The following is a 27,060-nucleotide window of genomic DNA, read 5'->3' on the forward strand; positions in this document are numbered from 1 at the left end:
ATTGCTGTTGGGACATTCTTTGGTGGATCTTTCCCTCTAGCTGTTTGACTGAGGGTCACTCCATCTACCATGTCTTGTATGGTGTTGTGCAGGTGCTGCCAGGACAAAACCTCAAAGCCCAAGAAACAATCCCACAGCTGCAAAAATAACTCCCCCTTGCAATCCTACTGTCAACAGCCAATGAATCAGTATTAAGAAGAGCATAAAGAGTATATGATTATTTAGAAAGGAAAGTGAATAGGTAATGACCTACTGAAAGAAAAATGACTTTGAGAAGGTTGAGGGAGGAGCACCAATAACACTTGGGAATTAGAGCAATGTGAAGAGAGAAACTAAAATTTACATCATAAATAAAACTGAATGAAGAAGACAAAATGGAGTAAGAGAAGGGAAGTGTATCATATTAGGTTTAAACAGAAATTAAAAGATAATAAAATAAAGTGAGAAAGAAAATGGAAGGAGAAAAAAAGTAAATAAATAATTTAAAAAATAAGAGCCAAATTGAGAGAAAGATCCACCACAGCACTAGCAATAACCAATGAGCTAAAATTAATGTAGGTGAGGTGGGTATAAGAGAAAAAAGAGAAAGAAAGAGAGAGAGAAATAAAGAGAAAGAAAAAAAGAAAAGCTTAAAAGATGTCTATAGGAATAGGAAGTGATTTTGAGATGGCAGAGGGAGAGGGATGCTAGAATGAGGAAGGAAAACCAGGCTAAGACAGGGAAAAATTAAAATTTGATATGAAAGAAAAAAAAAGGTAGGATGAAAGATAAAAGGAAGAAAGAAAAAAGAAAAAAATAGGCTAAGACAGTGCAAAATTAAAATTTGAGACATAAAAAAATAGGAGTGGGGAATGGTAAAATTTGAGATTTGAAATACAAAATTAGTGAAGATCCAGAGAAAAAACTTGAAAAAAATGCAACAAAAACAACCCAACCACAATGAACTCACAAAAACTGCTAAAGTTGGAGAGAGAACACAGGTATTTTAAGAGCAGGGGAAAAAGGATATGAGATGACCATTGACAAGAAAATTGGTTTTGAGAGGCTGGACAGGGGAGAAATAGAAAGAGTGCAGAATGGAAACAAGGTATAACAAGAGAGGAAACAAAATTTAAAACAAAAATAACAAGAAAAGATGGAAGTAAAATGTTGTGAGAGAAGAGCAGGCAAAGCATGTGAATTGAAATAAACTATAATATAAAATCTAGTCACTTAAAATGTACAAATTTGATGGACAAGAAATGGATGTTAAAAAGCTATGCAGGAAAGAAAACATCGTAAATCATGGCGAAGATGATGATGGATTTCATCTCAATACCATCTAGTATTTACTATTGCTTTTTCTTTCTGGATCTGCCTCTGGTGATGTCAGTTGTTGACCCTGTCAGGCAATTATTTCAAGACTGCCTTTCCCAGTCTCTCCTCCAGCTTCTCTGGCCCACTCCACCCCCGCCTTTGCTCATCCCCAGGAGCTCCAAGGAGGACATTATTGAAGTACTGGTCCATGAGATCCATTGCACCATCTACCAGGTCAGGGTGCAGTTGTACCATAACAATGACACCACCCAGTGCTGGTCTAAGGCTGCAGCTGAGTTCATACCTAACCAACGTGAGGCCTGCAGACTGCGGGCCCTCCAGGAAGGCACACTGAAGAAGGTGACAGCATTGATGGCACCAGCTTTCCTGGGCAAAACCATCTCCCACCTCTCCAGCTTCAGGTCCATCCACCCAGCCTTCTCCAGAGCCCAACATTCTTGGGTGATCTGCTTACTCGGTCCTGTCCTCCATACCTCTGATGTGATGTGATGTGATCAATGTCTTCTCAACATCTGGAGGAAAACCCTCTTATAATGACAATCGTGACACACCACAGAATCAAATGAAAAGGGTCATTACCTCTATGGTGGGAACCTGGTCATACAAGGTGCAGGGGCTCGGCCAGTCTCTACATTTCCCCTTGTTCCAGCTGCAGCAGGCCTTGGTGTAGGTCAGCTTCACTACTTCACAGAAGCTGAGTCAGGCCCGCCTTCTTTGGGTCGATCTGGAGCCTCCAAAGCCCAAGGAGGCAACTCCAGAAGATCTATCTCCAGAGCTCTAGATCACTGTAGAGCTGCAGGAAGGACCTGCTCAATGGCTAGTGCCTGGTCCAGTTAGCAGCCCTGTCCTAGCCTGGCCTGGCCTGAAGCAGTAACTGAAGCTAGAACGGAGGTGTCTGTTTGAAACTTTTCTCTTGCTTTCTCAGAAGTTCTAAGCAACTATCCTAAATAAGAGAAATAAACACAAAAAATAGATTTATAATAGAAAAATGTTTCAACAATACCACATTGTGTATATGAAACATATTTCATATATCAATGAAATAGTGTAAAAGACATAGAAGTAAAGTTAGGTTTTTTTTAATTGTTTAAAAAAGAGAAGACTACCAGGGATCTACTGTCTATGGCTGTCTCCTTCAGTTGTTAATCTAGTCACTCTGCACTCAATTGTCAAGCTTAAGCACCACAGGGTGGGGCAGAAACCCTCATGGGGGTGGGGCTATTGTTTACCCTCAGGTTGCTGAGCCTTCAAGGGGAGTGGTCTGCCTCAGTATGATGGCTGCTGCTCTATGGGGGATGACTGAGCACCAGGATCCGTGTGGCTACTCTTTGTAGTTCTCTCCCCAAAGCCTCCATCCCCAGTCTCTCCTCAGGCATCTCTAGTCCACTCTGCCCCTGCCTACACTGGAGCCCAGGGTCAGTGGCTGCAAATGAAAATTTGTGCTTTGGCCCTTTAAACAGCTCTTTGTGTCTCCTGCCACCTGTCTCTGGCAGAGAGCAACCCTGCCGCTTTTCGAAGCTGGCTGTTTTCTGTGTACCTTTTGGGCTCTGGTGCTCTAGGCTGGGGATCCCAGCTTAGGGTTTAGACTCTACTCTTCTCAGGGGGATCCAACTGGCCACTTAAATATCTCTCTGGCCACCTGTGGGTGTCCAGCCAGCCTTCTTGAGTCTCTACCACACTCCTTCCCAGTCATGTTGTGATGAAGCTTATTCTTCTGTCTGTCTGAGGTTATAAGGCTTCTCTCTCACTATTTTTCAGTTTGTACTGGGTGATTTCTCCACAATTTGGTTGTAATTCCAGATTGGTCCCAGGAGCAGGTTAGTGTGACCCCCGTTCACTCAGCCATCTTGGGAGTCTGCATTTTGATGAAGGAAAAATTAACTGGAATTTTCTGAGATGCTTAAATCATGAGGGTGGATCCTTCATGAACAGAATTAGTGCTCTTATAAAAAAGACCCACAGAGCTCCCTAACCCCTTCCACCATGGAGGACAAAGCAAAAAGATTTCTATGAAGCAGGAAGCTCTTGGTAAACATTGAATGTCAGTGCCATAATCCGGTGCTTCCCAGCTCCTGAAATGTAATAAATTTTGTTGTTTATAAGCCCCCCAGTCTGTGGTATTCTGTTATAGCATCCCAAAAGGACTAAGACAGTGAAATACTATTTATCATCCACCAGTATGACTATATTCAAGAAGATTAATAACAAGTGTTGATGGGAATGTGGAGAAACTGGAATACTCATACACTGCTGATAGGAATGTAAAATTGTGCAGCCACTTTGGAAAAGTTTTGCGGCTCCTCAAAAGACCAAACATAGAATTATAATATAACCCAGCAGTTCCACCGCAGGTATATATGCAAGAAAAATGAAAACATTTCTGTACAAAAACCTGTGCAAAAATGCTCATAGCAGCTTTATTAATTATAACTAAAAAGTAGAATCAATTCAAATGTCCACCAATGGACAAATAAATAACATTACTAAAACAGAATATTATTCAGCAATAAAAAGGAAGCAAATACTGATTTGTGATGCACCATGGATAATCTTGGAAATATTATGCTAAGTGAAAGAAGCCAGCCACAAAAACCCCACAGATCTTATAAATTCATTTGTATGAAATGCCCATAATAGGCAAATCTGTAGAGACGGAAAGTAAATCATGGTTACATAGGGTTAGGGAGACGAAAGGATTTGAGGATGATAGCTAATGTGCAAAGTTTCTTTTGGAGTGATGTGGTGATGGTTGCAAACTCTGTGAATATACCAAAAACACTGAATTGTAAACTTTAAATTTGTAAATGATACGGTTTGTGAATTATAGCTCAATAAAACTGTTACTTAAAAAAAAATCCTAAAAATATGTCTAAGTTTTTCCCATATGGAATCCATATTCCATTTAGATCACTTTCCCAAATCATGCAGAGTACATGTATTTCCTTCTCTTCTTTTAGTCCAGTGTTTTCTGAGGCACTTCAAAGCAATTTGGGCTGAACCTACAGCCATGTGGGTGGTCCCTTCCCTCCCTGTGCTCAGGGTCAGCCCACCCCATGGAGAGGCATGAGACACTCTCATTGACTTGGAACATTGTCCACCTGTTTCCCTTCCTTTCCTTTGTTTTTGAAGAATTAGTAAAATCCTGACTATTAAATTCCCAATATTTTAGGGTTAATTCTAATTTTTTCCTGATGTCAACTGAAGAAAACACTGAAAAATAATCTTAACAATAGTTGGGCCACAATTTATTTTTCATTTGCTTTCAAGTGATGTATGTGTTTTTACCATGGAGTGACTTTATTGATTTTATTTTGGATATAATATCAGCATTCTCAGAGCACAGCTGCTCTCACTGAATAAAAGGTTGGAGGAAAACTATCTGACATATATCGAGCATTCAGGGAAGAGCAACTGCATAATTGCACATTTGTTTTAAAAGAACCATAAGTATGTCATACCTATGCAGATAATGAAAGGATTGTGGTTTTACCTTTTAGCTGCTTCAAGATTATAATCAACACCTCAGTTGTGTCAAAAAATAAATAAAGCAAAGCATATAATACAAACACATGTTTAAATATTTTATTGGGTTGGCCAAATATTTGTTTAGCTTTTTTTCCTGTAAAATAAAAGACACATTTTTCGTTTTCAGCAATAACTTTATTGATTTGGATATTTTGAGTATGTTGGCTATTCTGCATGGTATAACATTGATTGTTCTCAATTAATGTCTTGATCGCTATCAACTTCCACTGATCTACCTGGCCATAGAGCATCATCCAGTGAGAAATCTCCAGCGCAAAATTTCACAAACCACTTTTGATACATTCAGTCAGTCACAGCGCTTTCTCCATATACTGAACAAATCTTTTTTTTGCATTTCAGTTGTGTTTTTACCTTTCTTTTTTTATTTTAGTTTTTTTATTATCGTATTTTTTCCATTGCCATTTCATCCTCATATACACCCTTCTGCCCAGCAATCACCACACTGTTTTTCATGCCCATTGAGTCCCTTTTCCCTTTTGCTCAATCCCTCTACCTGATAACCTCCCCTCTCCTGCAGCTGTCATCCTGCTCTCCATCTATAAGTCTGTTTTGTTTTCCTTGTTAGTTCATTTTGTTCATTACATTTCACATATGAGTGAAATCATATGGTACTTGCCTTTCTCTGACTGGCTTACTTCACTTAGCATCATGCTCTCCAGGTCCACGCATACTATCAAAAAGGGCGATATTCCTTTCTTTTTCACAGCTGAGTACTATTTCGTTGTGTAGATGTCCCATAGTTGTTTTATCCACTCATCTACTGATGGACACTTGGGCTGCTTCCATATCTTGGCAATTTTAAGTAATGCTGCAATGAACATAGGGGGTGCTTATGTTCTTTCGAATTAGTCTTTTGGGTTCCTTTGTATACATTCCCAGAAGTTGGATCACTGGTTCAAAAGGCAGATCCATTTTTAATTTTTTGAGGTCTCTCCATACTGCTTTCCACAGTGGCTGAACCAATCTGCATTTCCATCAACAGTGCAAAAGGGCTCCCTTTTTTCCACATCCTCACCAGCACTTGCTTTTGTTGATTTATTGAAAATAATAAATCATAATATGGTGAGAATGTTGCATATTTTCTTCCATCTTCAATATTAAAATGGCTACACAAAAATTCACCAATTTTGATTTTTTTAAATGCACTCTGATAGGACAGCTGTCACAATACAATCTAATAAAATTGTTTCAAATGAAGCTATAGACAGCTAAGCACTACTAGAACCATCTTACAGAAAAAGCCAAACAAACTTTTTGGCCAACCCAATAATAAATTTTTATTTAAACTTTTATTCAAATCAGTGTATTATCTCAAGCCTGGAGACCAGAGGTAATTAATTCCCCATCCGTTCACCAGAAAGAGACAAAAACAACCTGACATGTTAGGAACAAAAACCCAGGACCAAGGCTCAAGAGACTTGGGTTTACATCCCAGACCTAATATTTAACAATCATGGAAACTTTGTGAAATCCATGAACTTCTCTGAATCTCAGTTCCTTTGTCTCTAATATGGATATAATAATAATTGCCCTGCCCAACTTACAGGCAAATGTAAATGTATTGAGAAAAGAAGTATGGAGAGAAATATAAATAAAGTATACAACATTAAGAATTAAGATTTGGGTGAGAGAATTGAACCTTATTTAATATAAGATCGCATCTCCTTCCTTCAGTTACCTTCCTATCTGCAAGAATTGGTCCTCTGAGGAGGATAAAACATATTGAGTTTCTTTTCTGTTAATAGCAAAACTAAACACTTTTTCTGGCATTTAATTTCATTTTTATGTCATTACCATTTTATAATGAAGAACTCCCAGGATAAGAGAGGCTGAGTAACAGTGAGTGACTTTTAGAACAGAAATTAAAACTTAACTCTAAACTCATGGTGTTTTTTACTACATGATACTTTTGAGGGGGAGATTCTCTTTTCTTTGATCTCTTGAACAATCCCTATCCCTTTAAGGCAAACAGCTTATAGTGCCCATCATCCATAGCTCCTAGAAATTAGGAAATATGGTCTGAGGACTGTTGTCAAGCTTAATAGCAATAGGTCCCAATTTTCCTAGGACAGTCTCTGTCTGTGCTGGTTCCCTGATGTAATACCAACAGAAGTCTCCTTTCACTCTCCAAAATATTCTGATCTGGACCTGACATGCTAACACTGGCTTTACACCATGAAGGTTAATCAGAATCATCAAGGAATTACATCAGTAGTTCTCAACTATCATCAATAGACATCAAAATGTTAGACTTGTAAATGTGTAACAGATTTATATTTTTAAAAACATTGTACGCAGCTAAGCTAAAAGGGAATATATGTGTCTGATAAAAATAAAAGTGAGATGAGTAATTACACTAAAGAGATAGCAAACACAGGGAAACAGAGAAGACATGATTATGTAAATAAATAATTGTGATACTGGATATGTCAGCATATTCAGAGAAAAATAATCTACTCACTCATAGTTAGATATTTAAAAGACAGTTTATAAAAGCAAAATGTGTCCTGTAACACTTGACGTTATCTCTTCCAAGGAAACAAGTGGAGTAAAGAAGAATGCATTTTTTTATTTCCCACAGGGACATTTTAGCTAGAATGATTATTTTGGCCTCTGTGTGTTCTGTGAGTTGATGTTCTCCAGTGCCCAATGCCTTGAAAAGATTAGTCTCAACCAGTACCCAATTTTTCATTTCATTTACCTCCTGATTTTAGGAGGTATCTGTCATCTTTCACTATTGACATTGCTAACTTTAATATTTTCTTCTATTCTTGTTGAATTATCTAACTTTTTAAATTGGTTTTGCTATTTAAAATCAAAGTTGTATGGAGACATGGTGAGAATGGTGAGCAACCAGAACTCTTACTCACTGCTGATAAATCAGTACAATTGGAAGTAACCTATGATAACATACATTTACCCTTTAATTCAGCAAATCTCCAAGGTATAAACACAACAGAAACTTGTCTGTATCTGCACCAAAAGACATATGCAGATATGTTTATAGCAAAATTATTCATTACAGGCACTAATGGGAAATAATCCATCAACATTAGACTGGATAAATAAATTGTGGTATTTATACAATGAAACACTACACAGCAAAGAAATGAGATGAAATAAAAATGAAAGAACCACTCTTCTATACATCATGGATGTATCTCACAGTCATGTTTAATAAAAATGAATTGGACTAAAAAAAGTATTATGTATGATTCCCTTTACATAAATATTTGAATCAGGCAAGCCTACTGCAATGTGTTAAAGCTCAGTTACTTTGGGGAAGGAGATGAGAACAGTGACAGACATACAATTAAATAGTTTTCTGAGGTCTGGTAATGTTCCCCTTCTTGACTTGAGTAGAGGTTATAGACCATTTTTTCCTTGTGATAACTCATTGAACTGTATACTTATATTTAGTCAGTTTGATATATATAACACTTCAACAAGAATATTCATCAAATTGTGTGCTCCTTTTTTTCTCCATAATAAGTCTAGTTAACATCCATCATCACACATAGTTACAAACTTTTTTCTTGTGATGAGAACTTTTAAGATCAACTCTCTTAGCAACTTTCAAATATATAATACAGTATTATTAACTATAGTCATGTTGTACATGACATCTCCAGGACTTATTTATTTTATAACTGAAAGTGTCCCCCTTCACTCATTTCACCCACTCACTTCCACCTCTGGCAACCACCGATCTGTACTCTGTATCTTTGATTTCAGTTTATATTTTAAATTCCATATATAAGTGAGATCTTTGATCTACTTATTTAATTTAGCGTAATGTCCTCAAGGTTCATCCATGTTGTCATAAATGGCAGGATTTCTATCTTTTTATGGCTGAATAGTATTCCACTGCATGTTTGTACCACATCTTAGTTATCCACTCATCTGTTGATGGGCACTTAAGTTGTTTCCTAATGTCTTGGCTATAGTAAATAATGCTTCAGTGAACAGGACACGGGAAGTTGGCAAATATCATTTCAAGTCAGTGTTTTTGTTTCCTTCAGATACATAACTAGAGGTGAAATTGCTGGATCATAGTAGTTCTAAATTAACAGATTTTTTTGGCTGTAGTTATAAATCACCAGGTTATTAGGAGATAGCAATTTCTGGGCAAAGAGTGGGAGCAGAATCAAATGTAGAACCTATTGAAATGATTCAGGTGAGATGTGAACTTAGACCAGGGAGGGTAAGTGAAAAGGGAAAAAAGTGAAAACATTAGTTTTGGAGGTAGAAGTAACTGGTTTGTGGGGAAGGAGACAATGAGGGAAATAGAGGGAGTAAAGCTGACTCCTAAGTTTTGAGTTTGACCAACTCTATGATGTGAATGACCAGAGGGTCAGATATAGGGGCAGAAACCTTGGAAACAAGGACGGTCAGAGCTATAAATTTAAAAACTGTCAACACATGAGTGGTATTTTTTTTTGTTTTGACAGTATGTTTATTAAAGCAGGGGACAGTGAAACAAAGGAAGAGCTTAAGACAAAAGAGGCAAGATCATAGCAACAGGAATAAGCATAGGCAGAGATGCCTTGGCCCTTTGAAATACAAGAAAGAGTGAGCCTAGGTAAGGCTGCCTTGCCCCTTAAGAAAGTCACAGAGGCAGAAGAAATGAGCCAGCTGGGTTGCCTGAACTCAGGAAACAAATTACAGAGGCAAAAGAAGGGCTCTTGGAGACAAGTTCAAGGGGATTGGTCCAGGACAAGCTCCCACTGCCCACTGCTCCCCTAGCTGCAAGTCTTGTGGGTACTCTTAGAGCTTAGGAGAAAGAAATCAAAGATACACGTCTGAGGGAAAGAAAGGGGGGGGGGGAAGGCACAGGTGTGCTCTAGAGAGAGTGTGCCAACAGACAGACAGTATTTACAGACATTAAATTTTAATGATTAATGATTTGGTTTCCAAGCCTGCCTTACTCAAGATTTATTGGGCTGTGGATAAAAGTCAAAGCGAAATTGCAGATTAACAGTAAAGTAATACACTAAAAACAATGTCAAAAATAAGAAAACAACTCAAAGCATGATACCATTTAATAGAAATAACGCAGTCATCCTCTTAGGCTCAAATCATCAATCACTTCATATTAGCCAATATATCACATAACCAAAATACAAACACAAAAAACTTAGAGATTTTTACTATCCAGTGGGATTAACTAAATCAGCACTAGAATAAAGCAGCTAAAAATCAGTCTAGAGATCAGTACAAAGAAGGTAATATAGTATTCTTGCTTTACTCTGTACTGCTCAGATCACAGACCAAGTGTCATATTTTCTGTCATTTTTTTTTGAGTGAGGAAATGGAGGAGGGTATGTGGGGTATAAATGGTGATGGAAGGAGACTTGACTTGGTGTGGTTAACACACAATACAGTGTACAGATGATGTGTTATGGAATTGGCACCAGAAACCTGTATAATTTTTTTAACCAGTGTCACCCCAATAAATTCAATAAAAAGAGAAAAATGTGATTTTTGAGATATAGAACAGGTTCAGAGGAAAAGAAAATTATAAGAAGAATTTCTAAATAGTGGCACACGAAGAACAACTGAAAGAATGAATCTGTCTACGAAAGGGACTCAGTAGGGGCAGGGTTGGTATTTAAAAACTACTTTTGAAAAATTCAAGGGCTGACATTTTGCGTTAAAAAAAACTATAGAAGGTAGATGACTAATGGTGAGGGAGAGAGAGAGAAAAAAGGAAAGAAAAGGAAAAGTAAGGAGAGAGGAGGAAAGGAAGGAATGAAGGAAGGAAGGGAGAGAGGGAGGAAGGAAGGAAGATTTAAAATAGATGATAGTGGCACAAATAATGAAGAATCTTATTACAAACATACTTGAGTTTCTTCATAAAATGATTCACCTTTGCTAATATTTTAACACAGCTTGTATGGTCACTTAATGGAAATTCATTGATGGATGATCACTGATCTAGAACCTCTAAAATTCTTCCCATTCCTGAGATATTATTAATGAGCAAGACTGTTACTGGAAAAAATAATATTTTGAAAAGGAAGAAAATAAGAAAGACAAAAAGGAAGAGGAGGGAAGGGGAAGAAAAGGGAAACAGTTCTATCACGAAAACATTTTCTCTGGCAGAAAAAAATGAACCAACAAGAAAACACTGAAGAAACTTAGGAGAAAATAAGATCCATGGCTGGAGTGTGGGCTTCTAGAGTAGGTTTTAATATCCTACAACACCTCCCTACACATAAAAGAAACTTACATTTAATCTTTTCCTAAAGGACAGTCCAACTCTGATAGGTAATTGACATCCTATAGTTATAAATAATTTAAACCCAACAGTCATTCATCACCTCTCATTTCTTCTATTGTACTTTTTAATAAAAAAGACTTCCAAAATATACATAGTGAAATTGGATAGGCTTTTACAAAATGATAATAACTATATTTTGAGCCAAAACATTTAGCTATTTGTGCTCTATTCCTTCAGAAAATACTTTGTTTTCAAAGTAAGAGTCTTCAGAACCAAGTAATTAGAGTAGCAATGCTTTTACAGCAACATTCTGCAAATTCTCTTATTTCCAAATAAAGTAGTGTGCAGTTTTTCAGGATCAGAATGTTTTACTATCTAAGTTTATTTTCAGTGACTTGTTTACCCAAGAGCTTCCAATGATCACAAATTTTTAGAAGGGAAGAAAGCATTCTTGTTAGTAAAATGTGAAGGTATACAGAGTGATAACAAGTAACAAACAGAATTTTATATTCATTCATTATTAAGGTGAAAATACTCTATTTTGCAAATAATTATTATAATTTCCCAAAAGTTAGATTGATATAGAAATACAGATATAGGAAACAGTGAATACATATTTCAATGAAAACTTTGTTGTTTTTCTTGAGGTTAGCATGATGAGAATTTTCTTAATGCCCTGAAGAATTCCTATTTTTCATATAAATTCAAACATTTACTAAAATTGCTTTTGAAATAAGGCACTTATTTGCTTACTAATTGTTTAATTAGAAAAGAATTACCTTATTCAGACACACAAGAATGTCAATGGTTCTACTTATAATGTATTTAAGACGGTAACATTTTAAAAAGCTGCCTTGAGATCCGATCCTCTTGCTGTTCGAAACAAGGAACCTAGAAGTTAACAAGCAGTTGGCAGATAGTGAGGACCTCCCTGCGTGGGCTTCAGTGGCCCAGAAACAATGCATACAGATACCTAGATTGCCTATTTTATGTCTTTTCGTAGTGTAGAAATCTGCCTTACAGCTTCATGTAACCACATAATAAAAATAGACAAACATTCTTTTCGTAAACTTTCTGGAAACGAAATCCTTCCCAGATACTTACTGATAGGAAAATTTAATCTAAAAATTCCTCTGCCCAACCCCTTGGCAGCATCCCAGCCTTCCATCTGCTCTGTGCAGTTGTATTCCCTTTGCTCTGGACTCCCAGGTTACTCTCTCAAGCACTGAAGGCCACCTAATACAAACCAAAACAGCAATTTACAAGAACCAGGTGGAAAGTATTAAAGCATTCTGTGTTTTTATTCTTATTTGTCTATTGGAAATATGCACTGTAAAAATTACAATAATCAAATAAAATAACAAAGAACAAAACCAAAAACTTCCCATCCTTTTTTTCTTGACTAATGTAGATTAGCTATGTTATTTTTAACAACTGACATTTACTCTAAATGAAAGTAGAATATCATTTGTGAAAAGAATTACTAGGGAAAACAAAGGCTTCAAATTGAGCTATGGTAACATTTTTGTCCAAAATAAAACCCTAAATCAAGAAAACAACCTACAGCTCTGTTGTTTTTAGTAACTAGTAATCTTTTTGTGAATATTTCAATTATTTGGAAACTTTTAACTATGCAGCTTTGCAGAAATATGTTCCTATCTGAAAACAGAGAAAGTTGCCATGGAAGGTGTGGCTGAGTGGGTTGAGTGCTTGCTTGCGAACTGAAAGGTTGCCAGTCAGGGCGCATGCACGGGTGGCCAGCCAGGTCCCCAGTTGGGGGATGCAAGAAGCCACCTATTGATGTTTCTCTCACATCACACTGTTTCTCTCTTTCTCCCTCCCTTCTCCTCTCTCTAAAAAATAAATAAAATCTTTTTTAAAAATAGAGAGAAATTTGTACTTGTTAAGAGTTTAACTTGAAAGTTGTGTTTACCAAAAGTTAATTAGTGCCTATTTCATGTTCTGGAAGGATAAAATATCAAAGTTCTATGGAGATGTTTTATTTATATATACAGTATTCCACAAATCAATGGGATATTCAAGAGATGAAACAGGAACATCTTTTATTTATGAAAAACAGAATAAAATAAATCTAAAATTAATTGTCATATATTGTTTCAAATTAGATCAGAATGACATATCCCTTCAGCTCTAATCAGGAATATAGACTTTTCAAGAGTATACCTTCTTCCCCATCTATTTTTAAGAGCAAAGTATTCCCAAATAACAATTAATTCTGAAAATTCTTGCGCATGAAAAGAGGTTTTGGCCAGAGGAGGTGCTATTTGAAACATCCAGAAGATTGAACTGGACCAATTACAAAAAGCTACTGTGTCTTAACATTAAACTAAAAACTCACTGTTTCACTGGTACAAGGCTAATTTTACCCAAAATGTGGCTGAAAAGACAAGTGATAGATAAGAAAGAAAAAAAGAACAAGCTGTCATTAAGTGCTATTAAACTCTCTGGCACAATTTCACAAAAGTTGATTATTGAATAACTTTAATAACAGACTTTTTAATCTGTTGCTTTAAACATTTTGTCCTGTGCATCAGGGAGGGGATAATTGCAGGGTGAGGGTGGAGGGGGAGAAGATGAAAAGATACATTGATGAAGAAAGAATAGGGGGTTAGGAGTTATGCAAGAAAAAATTTATGCAAAACCCACTATCCAGAGAAAATAGATCCCACAGGACACTGCAGTTCTTTCCAAATTTCTCAGGCTCTGTCCTTGTTGACAGCAAGCAAGTCTGGAAAGGATTGCTTAAAGGACACGGTAAGCAACTGCCTGGTTGTTCCACTAACAAGCCCATGAACTTCTCAATTAAAGTCACCTAAAACTTGTAAAAGCTATTCAGTTGCTGAAGAATGAAAAATTACTAAATTTTGTAGTCCTGATTGGAATCAAGGAATCCCAAAATTCTGTTTTTGCAGCTATAATTATTCAAACCATCCTGGCCTTTGTGAGAGAAGAGTAGGAAGCTGAAGTAGCCAGGACCTAGTAGTTCCTTCTTGATGGTCACTTAATGGGGTATATGTAGCCCTCAAATAACACCAACATTGTATTAAAAAGAGGCAATTAACCAATGGTAACCGGTTCTTTTAAAAATACTACATGACAAACAAATATCTTTATACTTAATTTCAAAAATCCCTGGACTTTCTGACAAATTGGTATTACAATTCTGAGATTTCGGCATGGGTTTGTAAATAGACAACTGGACCTTGATATTCCCTATCCACATGAAGAACTGTTTCAACAATGTCTTATGCAATGGTTTTCAACCCAAGCAAGGCGAGTAAAGGTGATTTGGGTCCCAAGAGAACATCTGGCAATGTGTGGAAATATTTTTAGTTTTCATGACTAGGAAGTGCTATAGGCATCTAGTTGGTAGAAGCTAGAGATGCTGCTAAACATCCTGCAATGTACAGGACAGCCTCCCAGCAACAAAGAATGATCTGGTCCAAAAATATCAATAGTGCCAAGGCTGAGAAACCCTGTCTAATCCCAGTGCTTTAAATATTAGTAGATTATAATGGTGAAATCAAGAAGTCATTATTATTTTCATTAATAACCAATTTGCAGAAAGCAATTTACAAAACAGATCCTGCTTAAAATTGTATGTAGCCTATACAGGGAAAAGAAATGGCACATTTATAATTCGGAAAAAAGAGAGAAAAATTAAAAAACTAGATATTTGTATTTTTTAATTCTCACCAGAGGACATGTTTTCACTGATTTTAAAGAGAGAAGAAGGGAGAGAAAAGAGAGAAAACATCGATGTGAGAGAGAAACATTGATTAGTAGGTCCCCCAATGGGGGACCAACCCATAACCTTGGTATATTCCCTGACCAGGAATTGAACCAGCGCTTTCAGTGCACAGAATAACATTTCAACCAACTGAGCCACGTGGCCAGGGTTAAAAATAAGATTTTTTTTAATCATAAAAGCATTCGCATATAATATTCAATGAACCAGAAAAGTATCCCTTTTTCTTAGACACTGTGCTGAGAAGAGTAAGGAACAAAATAATTATAAACTATCTTACTCACAAATACTTATCTATTATCAAATTGTTAATAATATCTTCAAACATATTAATATACCATCTGTAAACTAGTTGTCTTATCAGAATCTATGAAAACAGCCAGAAGAAGAATGCACTGGTACAGATCATTTATGAAATTTTTTAATTCCCTTGGTCATTGAGCAACTTAAAAAAAAAATTTAAAGGCTTATTTGGAAAGTAAGCTTGTGGCATGGGAGATACTAGAGTGTGCTTAGCCATGTAGCTCCAACCCGCCTGCTCTCTTCTCCCTTTCCTAGTAGATGTCCCCTTCAGTGAGTGGAGACAGCCCTGAGGAGGACTGTTACCTTTGCTGTGGTAATCACTGGTTTAAACTCCTTGAGAACAACAATAGTTAACGTTTTCTAAGCACTGACTAATAGAATAGGCAAAATCATTTTGATCGCTCCTCTCAAAAATCTTATGAAGTAAAATAGTGAAATGGACAAGAATACCATCAAAATAACCTTACACAAACTATGCTACATGCAACAAACCAAGATGGGTTCCTTTTAACTTAGGTTTTAGGGACTTTTTCATAGCTAGCTATCATTTTACAATTAAATCTACAATCTAAACTGTTAATTAAAACCATGTTAGTTTCTCCTTTTTGACCTCCTAGCCCAGTGCCTGGAAAAAAATTATTTGTGATAACGATTCCAAATGTCTTACTAATCCCACTAGAAATGCAAATGTGATCAGAAGACAAAAATACATTAAGGAAAGAAGTCCTAATGCCAGATTTTTCAGCTACTGCTTAAATCCACTCTAGCATTCAGGAATGACTTTCTTCTTTGGATGAAACATCTTAAAATCTGAGGTTATAATTTTAAGAAAACTAAATTTTTACAAAATGTTAGGTAGCTGTAAACTCACTTCTTTTCCATGACCTGGTAATTGCTATTACCATTTTCCTTCAGGATTAAGGTCTTCTACTCACTTGATAAACAGGAGTTGTGCAAAATCTCTAGAAGAGTCCCAACTCTCAAAGTCAGCCTGCTTGGGTGAATGGAGGAGACAGAGAAGGAGAGAAGAAGCAATAAACAGAATGTCTAACTCATCACTTTGAAATTAATTGAATATAAATTAAATTGGGAAAGAAAAGTAAGAAAGAAGGGAAAGGTCAAGCAGGACCACCTCTGAAAAAGGAGGGGATGGATATAGCATCAGATCCAAGTGTAACACTATGTACACTGCCATCCATACACAGCAGTAGCAGTAGATAAAGGTTTTACTTAGTTATTAGAAATAATGAGTTTTGGCTTCATAATATTTTTTAATTTAGATCCTGTTCTTTTTTGTAATTGTTATTGTTTCAAAAATAACATTTTTCTTTCAGAAGAGGTAATTCTTCAAATCCAGTTCACACAAAAGGATTTGGAAGGTGCAGTGAGTTTCAAAGGCACTGTATTCAGCAACACTTAATGCTATGCGTTAGGCTCTGACCAAGCCGCGGGTACCACCTCAAGTCTAGGAGCCATTATTTAGCTTTTGCTAAGTTTTCACTATACCCTTTCCTCTCCAAACACACATCTAAATCCACCAGACCTTAAACACTTTGTAAACTTTCAAACCTCTCCCTTCCAGAAACTTTTGAGTAGTCAGTATATTTTTATGCTAGGGGTTTGTTGACGTAATTCCAACAAAGCAATTGCAGATGTGACTGCCAGGAATTTTTGAACAGGGTCGAACTTGAGTTACAATTTAGTGAGAGAGAAAAATAAAACAAAAACAAACAACAACAACAAAAACAGCCCTTCCCTCCTGGCCTGAAAGCGCAAACTTCTAGGAGCACGGGGCTCACCTACCCACCTTCATACCCTCACACACTGGGCCCTGGGACAGCTGAGTTGCTGCCGTGCTTGCTGAGTCACCCTGCATTTGTGGGGTTGCCTGGCAATCAAGTGTATTATGGCTTCTTAATCTCAAAGTACAACAGCAACAACGTAATTTGGGCTGTGCGTTGGGGAGTATATATGAGTTTTACATAAATTAACTCATTTAGTTCTCACGCGACGGCTGTGTGAAGTAGGTACCATTGCTCCCATTTTGTAAGGAGGCAACTGAGGTTCGAAGCACACACTCGTGAACAATAGAGCCAAAAGGTGAAGGCAGACCCTTTGAATCTATACCCGCGCTCTTAACCATCAGTTGCCTCCCTCCAGTAAGTCCATCATCCCTGGAAAACCTGCCAGCTCTTAGGCATTACAGCTCTAGGCGCAGGGCCCAGGCCTTCCGGCCCCTCCATGGGACACGGACGGGTCCTCGACCCCGAGACGCTTTCCGCCCGCCTTTGTAACTCCGGATACGCACGGTTGGGATGCTGCCCTGCGTTCCCCGCACGGGGCGCGGGGGGGGGGGGGGGGGGGGCGGGCGCGCAGGGCGGGGCTCGGGTCTCTCCCGGGTCGGAGCCGGAGCCAGCAGCGGGAAGCGGCCGCCGCCCACACCGCGCAGGCCAGGCCAGGCGGGCGAGGCGAGGCGAGGCGAGGCAAGGTGGGGCGGGGCGGGCGGGGCGGGCGGGGCCGGCAGGACGGAAAGGGGAGGCGGAGCGGACCCGGAGCCGTGCTGCGCCAGCCCGGCTGCAGCCGCCGCGCACCTAAAGCCGCGATGGGGCTGGAGACCGAGAAGGCGGACGTCCAGCTCTTCATGGACGACGACTCCTACAGCCGCCACAGCTGCGTCGACTACGCCGACCCTGAGAAGTTCGCGGACTCGGGCTCAGATCGGGATCCGAACAGGCTCAACTCGAATCTCAAGGTGAAGCCCTTGGTGGGCCAAATCATGGGCCCGAGGGTAGTCCAAGCCCCCGCCCGGCCTGGGGGTGCGGTGTGCCCCCCTCTACTCCTGCCCCAACCCCATCCCCAACCCCACCCTCGCTACTGAGTCAGCCTGGCGGAGCCCTGGACCGGATCTACCAGCAGCAGGGCCTCCTGCGAAGCCAAGAATTGTTAGTCAAATTCCTGTGCGCCTACCGACCGTGACCCTAAGAGATGGTGGGGGACCCCAGCCAAGTCCTTCCTTCTTATTCCTCTCTTCCTGAGAGTCCCTGGTTCCCAGGGCGGCAGGTTGGGTGACAGTTAGGATCCCTGAAAATTGTCTCCGCAGGTGGGCTTCGAGGATGTGATCGCAGAGCCTGAGACTACGCACTCCTTTGACAATGTGTGGATCTGCAGTCATGCCCTCTTTGAAATCAGCAAATACGTGATTTACAAGTTCCTGACAGTGTTCCTGGCTATCCCCCTGGCCTTTGCTGCGGGAATTCTCTTTGCCACCCTCAGCTGTCTGCACATCTGGTGAGAAGGGGCACACGGGGTGGACCAGCTTTGTGAAACACAGGAGTGTTCTTTGACACCTGTCCCCTACCCTCTCCCTTCTTCCAGGAGGGCTTGGAGAGGAAGAACTCTCATCAGCTCCTGCTAAGGTAGCAAGAATGGGAGGCAAGGCAGTGTGCTGTCTTTACAATCGTAGGGTAGGGGGTGGGCGGAGGAGAATCATGAGAGGGGTTAGGAGTTTAAGCAAAAGAAGGAATGTCCTTCTGTTCTCGGATACGATTTTCCTTTGAACGCTAAGGCCCAGCAGACTGAAGGTGGAAACATGGAGGCCATTTTTCCTGCTACTGGCTGCTGCTCTCTCAGGGCTGTGTTTTGACTTGTGCCTGTCGCTTTGGGCAGGGCTTTTATTTTTTTCATCACCTTTTGTTCAGTTACCGCCTGTGCTTGGGGTAAAACAAAAGTGAGTGATCTCTGAGCAGAATGCCAGTGAGGGTATCACTGGAGAGGGATGTAAATAAGGCCTGGTTAAGCAGTGCTGTGGAGGGGCACCTCCAGTTGCAACCGGGGCAAATGGCAAGGATGAAACCAAATGAATGAAAACTCACCCCTCAGGGTAATGGAATGAGAAGGCCTCCAAATTACTTTTTCACCTACAAGGAACAACTCTAGTTAAAGGGAAAATAAATACAGAAACTTACTAGACATTGGTAAGATGTTTGAGTAACTTTATTCATGCTCAAAATACATCATAAAGCTTTGAAGAGTAGTTTTTAAGCATTAAAAATTTCTTTAAGGAAAATGTCATATTTTACCACGAAGTTTGGTGATGTTTTAAAAGATGTCCACTGTATTCGTAGAGGAAGAACATTCACACCATCCATAGTATGGCAACAGTCGCCAAGCTCGAGCTTTAGGGCCATCCTGGTGAAAGGCAAAGCTCCATATGCCTCCATGCCTTTCCTAATCACGTTATGTGGTACTGCTGCACCCTAACTTACAGTGTCTTCCTTGTTAGAAGTGACAAAACTTTTCTCCATTTCCCTTTTTTATCTGAATCAATTTATTTAGTCAGTTAGCTAGCTGTCTAGTTCAACCAAGAACATTTGTTGAGTGCCTACTTTATGCAGGGCACAGGGCCCAGGATAAATAAGATGCAGGATCTGCCTTAGCTTCCTCACCACCATGGAGAGCTGGCTAGGTATGGAGTTGGATGCTGAGAAAACTCACTTAAATCTGTTTGAGGAGAAGGAAGGCACAGGGAAGGCTATGTAGAGAGAAAAGAGACTAAAGAGGATAAATAAAACTTCACCAAATATTTAAAGGATAAACAATGAACATAATTCAGTTTGATCACTAAAGACTGTAAACAACTAAACTATGCTGAAAGTACCAAAAGACTGCCAAGGGAATGAAAACCTTTGCCTTTATATATCAGCAGACCCACAAAGGCCAGATGTAGAGTTAGTTCATATTCTAACATTAGCACATGGATTTTTTTAAAAGATAACCTAAGTCAGCATATAAAATTTGGTATTCCTAGTTAACTAAAAGCAGTCATCTAACCTTTGTGTTAGTTTTCTCACTTTCAAAGTGTGAAAAACTGAGTGACCCATAGAGCATATTGTAAAATGTTGGCTATAAAGCTATTTGGAAATAAAAGGGGGGAACCCAAAGAAATCGGAATTATCTTCTGGAGAACGGGCACTTTGTAGTACAGGCTTCCCCAGCTCGGTGAGTGTTCTAGGAACCCATCCATATCAGTGTACCAGCTGGTGGTGTTGTGAGAGGGAGGCTGTGCACGGCTTCAGTGATTTTCTTTTTTTGAAGATTCTTTCAACTCAGTTTGCCCATTTCATGATGGGTGATTTTTGAATGCACCTGCCCACAATGGGCTGTGTTCAGCAGTTTTTGACTAAAAAAGGGATGACCAACCCCTCCCTGCTCCACCCAATCTCTCCCCAAGGTACTTTTTTTGTTTCTACAGATGAAAAAAAGTCCTCAAAGGGAAAAGTGTTGCCTATGTGGAAGAGATGAAACAAACAAAAAAAATGGCCGAAGCAGTAAAAGGCATCAAAATCTATGAGTTCAAAAACTGTTTTGAGCAGTGGAAAACCATCTAGATAGATATATTGAATCAAATGGAGAGTACTTTAAAAGTGACGGAAGTTTAAACATGTAAGAATAAATACACAATTTTTTATAAATAAATTCCATTTTTTGTGGCTCCCCCCTTCATATAGAGTGCCATGTTTGTAGTCAGCAAAGCCAGGCATTCCTAAAGCACTTGTGGAACAATTAAAAAAAAAGGTTTCCATTTTCTAAGTGGTGGAAAGATAGAAGTAAAACTACAATTAACCAAATGATGCTTCTCTCCACCTGGCTGTTCTGAGAATGAGAGGTGTTTTTGTGTAGTGCTTCCAATGGTGAAACATCAAACCACTTCTTTTTTAGCCATATAAAATGTATTGTTTAACTTGAGCCTGTTTTTCAAATTATATTCATGTGGGACATTAATATTTAACCATAGTACATTTGTCTTCAGGCCGCTGAGATTGCAAGTAGAGGAGAAACCTCAAGCAAAAATGCTTAAAAGTTACTGTGTCACGTGATAAAATAGATTTATCATTAGTGTACTACATGATATAAGAATGGACCAAGGAGAAACCTTAGAGAAGAACAAATCGGAGTAAACTTTTTCTCTTTCTCTTTCTTTTCCTTTTCTGGCCGCGTGTATGTAACCAAAGCTATGAAAACATGAAGTAGTAGGCCTTCCAACCACATCACATCATCTCAGTGGATCTGACTTTTAAATTTTTTAAACAAATAACCAACAACAACAACAAACGCCCTGAGCTCAGTCTGGTGATGTTGTATCCTAGGCCAGAATACAGGTCACTACGATCCAGGGAATTGGTTTGATTTTTCACCACAGTCAAACCTAGATAGCCACCATTTGGTAACTGTAGTTTATTGGTCATAAGTAAATCATACCAAAGAAGTATGTCTAGAGCTCCCTTACCCCCCCTTTTTTTTTTTTGCTAAGATATAGTTCAAATACCTGGTTCCACTGATGGGAATGCAGTAGTATCAGTCTCATTTTCCAGAAGATTTTTTAATGTAGCAAATTGCTATGACAGTGCAACCTGCATGATACTATAGTTAATACAAAACAAAATAAAAGTGTCTCTCATAGAGGCTTTAGTATCCAGTGGAGGAATATATAATCTTATAAATTATAAAATTTATTTAAGAAGGGTTTGGTTTGCCACATTGAGCCTCAGTCAAGTTTTGAGTCATTCCAAATTGCCTGAGGTTTCTCAAGTGGTACTTTTTGGGATGATGAGGATACTGTTTGATATCAGAGGATCCCATGATCCAAAGTGAGAGAACAACCTAAAGAAAATAACATTAAAATGATTTCACCATATCCTATAAACTGAAGTCCTCGACTGTTGTCTATTACAGTCTGCTGAAATGGAAAATTCGCTTTCGCCCCAAGTTTAATTCCCTCTTAGGATATAGACATCTAACAAGTTATGAGGGTAGAAAGTTTCTTAGCCTAAGGAAGAAAGGGAAATTAATTATATTATGAGTGAAGTGGTTTAAAACACTCTGATCTAAACTTAAGTCTTATGTCAATTTGAGATTATTTTGTTATCATTGTTTTCATTATTCTCACTTCAAAATGGTTCTATTTATTATTTATTATAATGGCAGCATCATTTGAACATTTCATAGGTGCATAATAATGTAAATCCTGGTAGCCTGTCTGTAAGATTTCCAGTTTTGTAGTGATTTACCCAAAGCCACACATAAAATGAGAAACACAATAGAATAAGTAGTTGAAAGTTGCTATCATTCATGTTTCTATTTAACTGTTTAGCACTGAAACACCTAGTAATTAATTTTCTTTAAAAATTGCTTCAAGACCTGGCTATTGTGGTTCGTTTGGTTGAAGCTTTGTTCTGTAACTGAAGGGTTGCAGGTTCAATTGCTGCCTAGGTGGAGGGTCCCGTCCCCGGTCCAGATGCGTAGGACCCCTGGTCCAGGTGCCTACAGGAGGCAGCCAGTTGATGCTTCTCTCACACATTGATATTTCTCTCTCACCTTTCTTCTCTTCCTCTCTCAAAAAGCAATAAAAAAAAATGTCTTCAGGTGAGGATAAAAATAAATAAATAGATAAAAAAATTGCCAAGTCTTTATCACTTAGAACAAAACACAGGATAAATATAATCTGTGTGGTAAACAACCAATATGAATAATTCAGTATTCTAAAAATATCTCAGACAGTTGCGTGATCTTCCCTTCACTTTGGACTAAGTACAACAGACCTTTATTTATGTCACATTTTAATAGCAAATGAAGAAAATCAACCTTACTTCCTGGTGCCCACCCAGGTAATAATAAAAATTCCATCGAGGCTGTCAGCAAGGCCTGAGAATTCACAATACTTTTGTGCTCAAAGAGCACTTCTACAACAGAAAACATTATTTGCAGGATTATATAGGAAAACCAGCCTGAGGAATAGAGAATATGCAGCTATCTTAAGAAAAGGCACATGAAAAAAATAATTTCAGCAGTCTAGTTTTTCTTGTCTAAGAGTTCTGACATAATTGCAGGGTTCTTTTAACTCTATCACACAGCCCTTTTCAGTGTATGTAGTTATTATGAAAAATTAAAAATATAACTATTATAAATATAAAAATATTTAAACAATATAAAAATTAAAACAATAACATTGCTAAATTCACCTCAAACATTTACTAAGGGTTAAGGATGTTCTCACTTAAAGAACTTCCATTCTGGTAGGAAAGAGCTGTATAAACATCTATTTATGATACCTTTTGATAAATTGAGGATTAAGAAATTTCAGTATATTAGAAGCATGTGCACACGTGTGCATAGACACGCGCGCGCACGCGTCTGACCCAGCCTTGCCAAAGGGGGAAGAAAGTAAAATACAGCAACAGGAAAGGCTGCCAGGAAGTAGAACCACTGGGAAATATGAAAAGTTAGGCAGGTTAGTATTTAGAGGAAGAAGTCAAATAAATTTACTATTTGATATATTCTTTGTTTATTGATTCAGATAGCATGCCACCAATAGAAACAAGATTACCGTTTATCATCTACATGCCTCTTTATTTTTTAAGCAATATATCTTCTGTGCATCTTATCACTATGTGGGTCACTTTCATTTATTTGTTTCAAACATTCAACCAAATTCAGGTGAATTAGGCCATTATATCTTTTCACACATGTGCAAGAGTCAGTGGTCTTATTTGGTAACAGCCAATAATCCTTACACACCTCTCTTCCTTCATTCCAGGATTATAATGCCTTTCGTAAAGACCTGCCTAATGGTTCTGCCTTCAGTGCAGACAATATGGAAGAGTGTGACAGACGTTGTCATTGCCCCATTGTGTACAAGTGCAGGACGCACCTTCTCGTCTGTCAGCTTGCAGCTGAGCCATGACTGAACACTTGGATCCCAGGTCTGGAGATTCGGATGCTGTAATACTTCTTTGTTGTTATATTATAAAAGCACTACTGTTCTGTTCATCCCCCAACTGTTCTAATTAAGAAAACTATTAAGATGGACAACCACATTTAGAAATGTTTATTGGCAAATCTTTTCAAATAATGCTTTTCTAGTTAATAACCAAGGATTTCATATCTGCCTTTATAACCAGAACTAAATAATAAGTTGGCAACACTAATTTTAAAGACAGATACTTTTTGCTTTAGTACAAAAGTATACACTTTATCATGATGAATTAATAATGATCAAGGGACATTTCCTTCAAATACTACAATGGTTTTGTGCACAACTGCACATAAAAATAGAAGATTTCTTATTTTTTTACTCCAGAAGTAATACTCTTAAATTACCTTTGCAGATAAAGTGATAGAGACACTTAGCAATAAGATACCCAGAGATCCTAGAAACGGCAGTAATGAAAGCATACAGTAGTGATAGGGGCTATCAAAAATAATAAAATAAATGTGAAAATAGATTCATGCACATGTGTTCCTTTAAATAAGATATTGTTAATCTATAGTCCTATTTAACAAGATGCTTCCATTTTACTGTATATTTTGTACTTAATGTAAATGTTGCTCTAATCAGATTGCTTTAAAGCACTTTTATTATATTTGTGTTCTTGTTGAGGTAATATATACAGTGAGTAAATATATCTCCCACAAGGAACTTCATTGCTGAGATGCACTGTCTTGATTATATAAACAGATATATCTTCTTTGGGAACAGAATGTAAAAAAGTCAAATACTGGCTTTTCTTTCTAATTTTTCCAAGCAAAACCATGAAATGTTTTATAACTAATGTTTATCTGGCTGTGATCTTAAAATAATCTGTATCTAATTCTTGTTTTGTCCAGGAGATACTTTCTCTCTTATAATTAGAAATTAAACTCATATGCTGCAATTCCTAACTGGTGCTATTTAATAACATTTTATAATAAAGGCTATTTCTGACACTTAAGTACAATTTCAACTACAGTGATTCATGTAGAGAGACTTCCAAGAAAGCTGTCAATTTGTTGGGTCCATGATACTGAGCTATTATATATAAATTAAACACTAACAGCTATAAACTTTCAATATATTGCCTAATATGGGTTTTGTTACACAGTATAGAATTATTCATATCATTGTGAACTGTAAAATCCTATTTCAATGTTATAAATTGCTGTTGTTTTAAAATCTCATTATTCCAAAATGGTAGCATATATAAAGGATGTCTATGAGTGGTTGCTATAATTTACACATCTTAAAAGTATAAAAATGCTCAAATTTGAGAACTACTATAAGAACCTGAATTATCATTCCTTTGAATACCTTTATAGCTGGCAAATCTTCATTCAAAGACTAATTTTACTTTTCCAAATCGCCAGAACTGGTGAAATAAAGGATGATTAAACTGGAATACTATTGGGGACCAAAGCAAATGAGTGATTAAATTATGACACTTGTGTTTTTCTGAAAGTAGCCTCAAAAGAGACTTTAAAAACAGTCTTAGGCCATTATATCATCCTTAGAAAAGACCCTCATGATCATCACCTTAAAGCATTACCACTCATTTGACTTTAGATTTTATTATGTTGGTCAATAGTCAGGCCCATGACTTTATAATTTTACCTTGTACTTAAAGGGTTCTTTAAAAATATTTGGATATGTTAATTGGCCAAAGTATTTGATTAATAAAATATCTATTTAAATAAATCATGAGTTTCTATCTTTTCAAAAAACTGTTGGCAAGTTCTAAAGCCAAAATATATACGCGTAGTCATATAACAAAACGATTAACTTTTAACAAATGATACATATGAGCTCCTTGTTTCAAATAACATTGAATATTTTCAAAATGAATTTTTATTGAGATTTGCCATTAACTATTTTAAAAGACTGAAATGTTTTGCCAAGTGGATCCAGGTTTCATGTGCAAACATGTTTGTTCTTTTAGTGGGGTATGGTTGAAAGGAAGATGATGAGGAGATTTCCTTGATATCCATAATAAACTTTCTAAAAACCCATAGATGCACTAATTGTTTTTCTTACATTAAATATAGAACTGATCAATAAAGAACCTTTCAAACTAATTTACATTATTAAAAAATCATAATAGATTTAAAAATAGATGAGTTATGGTCTATTCAGGAATGTATTGCTGAAAAATGATGAGATTGGTGATTTAATTCTTTGTTTTCCCAACACTTAAAGAGGTTCCTTACTAATTTTTCTGTCATTTGATAAATAGTATGGACTACTTGTTCACAAACCCCCCATATTTCATCTCTTCATGAAATAAAGGCTCTTGCTAATCCTGAATAAATTGTATTTCTGTTTTCAATTTTTAAAATAACAAAGTAAAACAATATAAGTCACATGTTCTTGGATACTGGTACCATGAAGCCCAACTAAACAGTAAATTATTTTTGGAAAGTGAGTATGTGAAGAATAGTTGCTGATACTCGCATAGATTTTGTTGTCATTTTATCTGGAAAATTGACCAACCTTTAACAATAGAGCAGGTATCTAACTTTTAAAAATGCTCTTCATAGTTTCAAAGAACCTTAAAAATCCCTCTTTTCAATTGTTATTCACATCCCATGAATTTAGAGGGTTTCTTGGGAAGCTTTTGGACTGTAATGGAAAGAGCTCTACCCTCAAGGTCAAGCATCTGGATTCTAACCTCAGCACTCCCGTTCCTGAGGTGTGTCACCTCCTGCAAATGCTTCCGGCTCAGTGGTCTCAATTTTCTTATCTTTAATGAAAGAATTAAACTAAAAAAAAAAAAAAAAAATCAGGAGCTCTCTAGCTCACTGTTATATTCAGCAGGGTGAAGACTTGGCTATGTATATGCAAACCAATCTATTTGTTCAGTCCACGAATTTTTTATCATGAATGTTCTATCAACTAAAGGGTTGGTGTGCAATAAATACAATAATTAATGTGTTCACTTTTCACTCTTCAGTTGATTGTGAAACTATGTTATGTGGCTTTGATTCTTCATGACAGGGATTCCTAAATTTATAACAATTTTAAATTTTTATTATTGTGACATTTTTCTCCAAAATAATATCTTACTCTATATTTTTAAATTAATTAAAATTTATT

The 27,060-nt window shown here is 37.5% G+C and overlaps 1 protein-coding gene across 1 annotated transcript; it reads left to right on the forward strand.

Moving 5' to 3' along the window:
* Positions 1-17,704: 17,704 nt before the first annotated feature.
* CAV2 (caveolin 2) lies at positions 17,705-26,275 on the forward strand. Its single transcript, XM_054563964.1, has 3 exons — positions 17,705-17,910; positions 18,259-18,446; positions 23,752-26,275. Exons 1-3 carry the CDS (start codon positions 17,761-17,763, stop codon positions 23,900-23,902), a joined length of 489 nt encoding a protein of 162 aa, XP_054419939.1. The 5' UTR covers positions 17,705-17,760; the 3' UTR covers positions 23,903-26,275.
* The last annotated feature ends 785 nt before the right edge of the window (positions 26,276-27,060 follow it).

This window comes from Pteronotus mesoamericanus, unplaced genomic scaffold (genome assembly GCF_021234165.1).
Source record: "Pteronotus mesoamericanus isolate MK-2021 breed Mesoamerican mustached bat unplaced genomic scaffold, CSHL_Meso_final scaffold_85, whole genome shotgun sequence".
Lineage (NCBI taxonomy): Eukaryota > Metazoa > Chordata > Mammalia > Chiroptera > Mormoopidae > Pteronotus > Pteronotus mesoamericanus.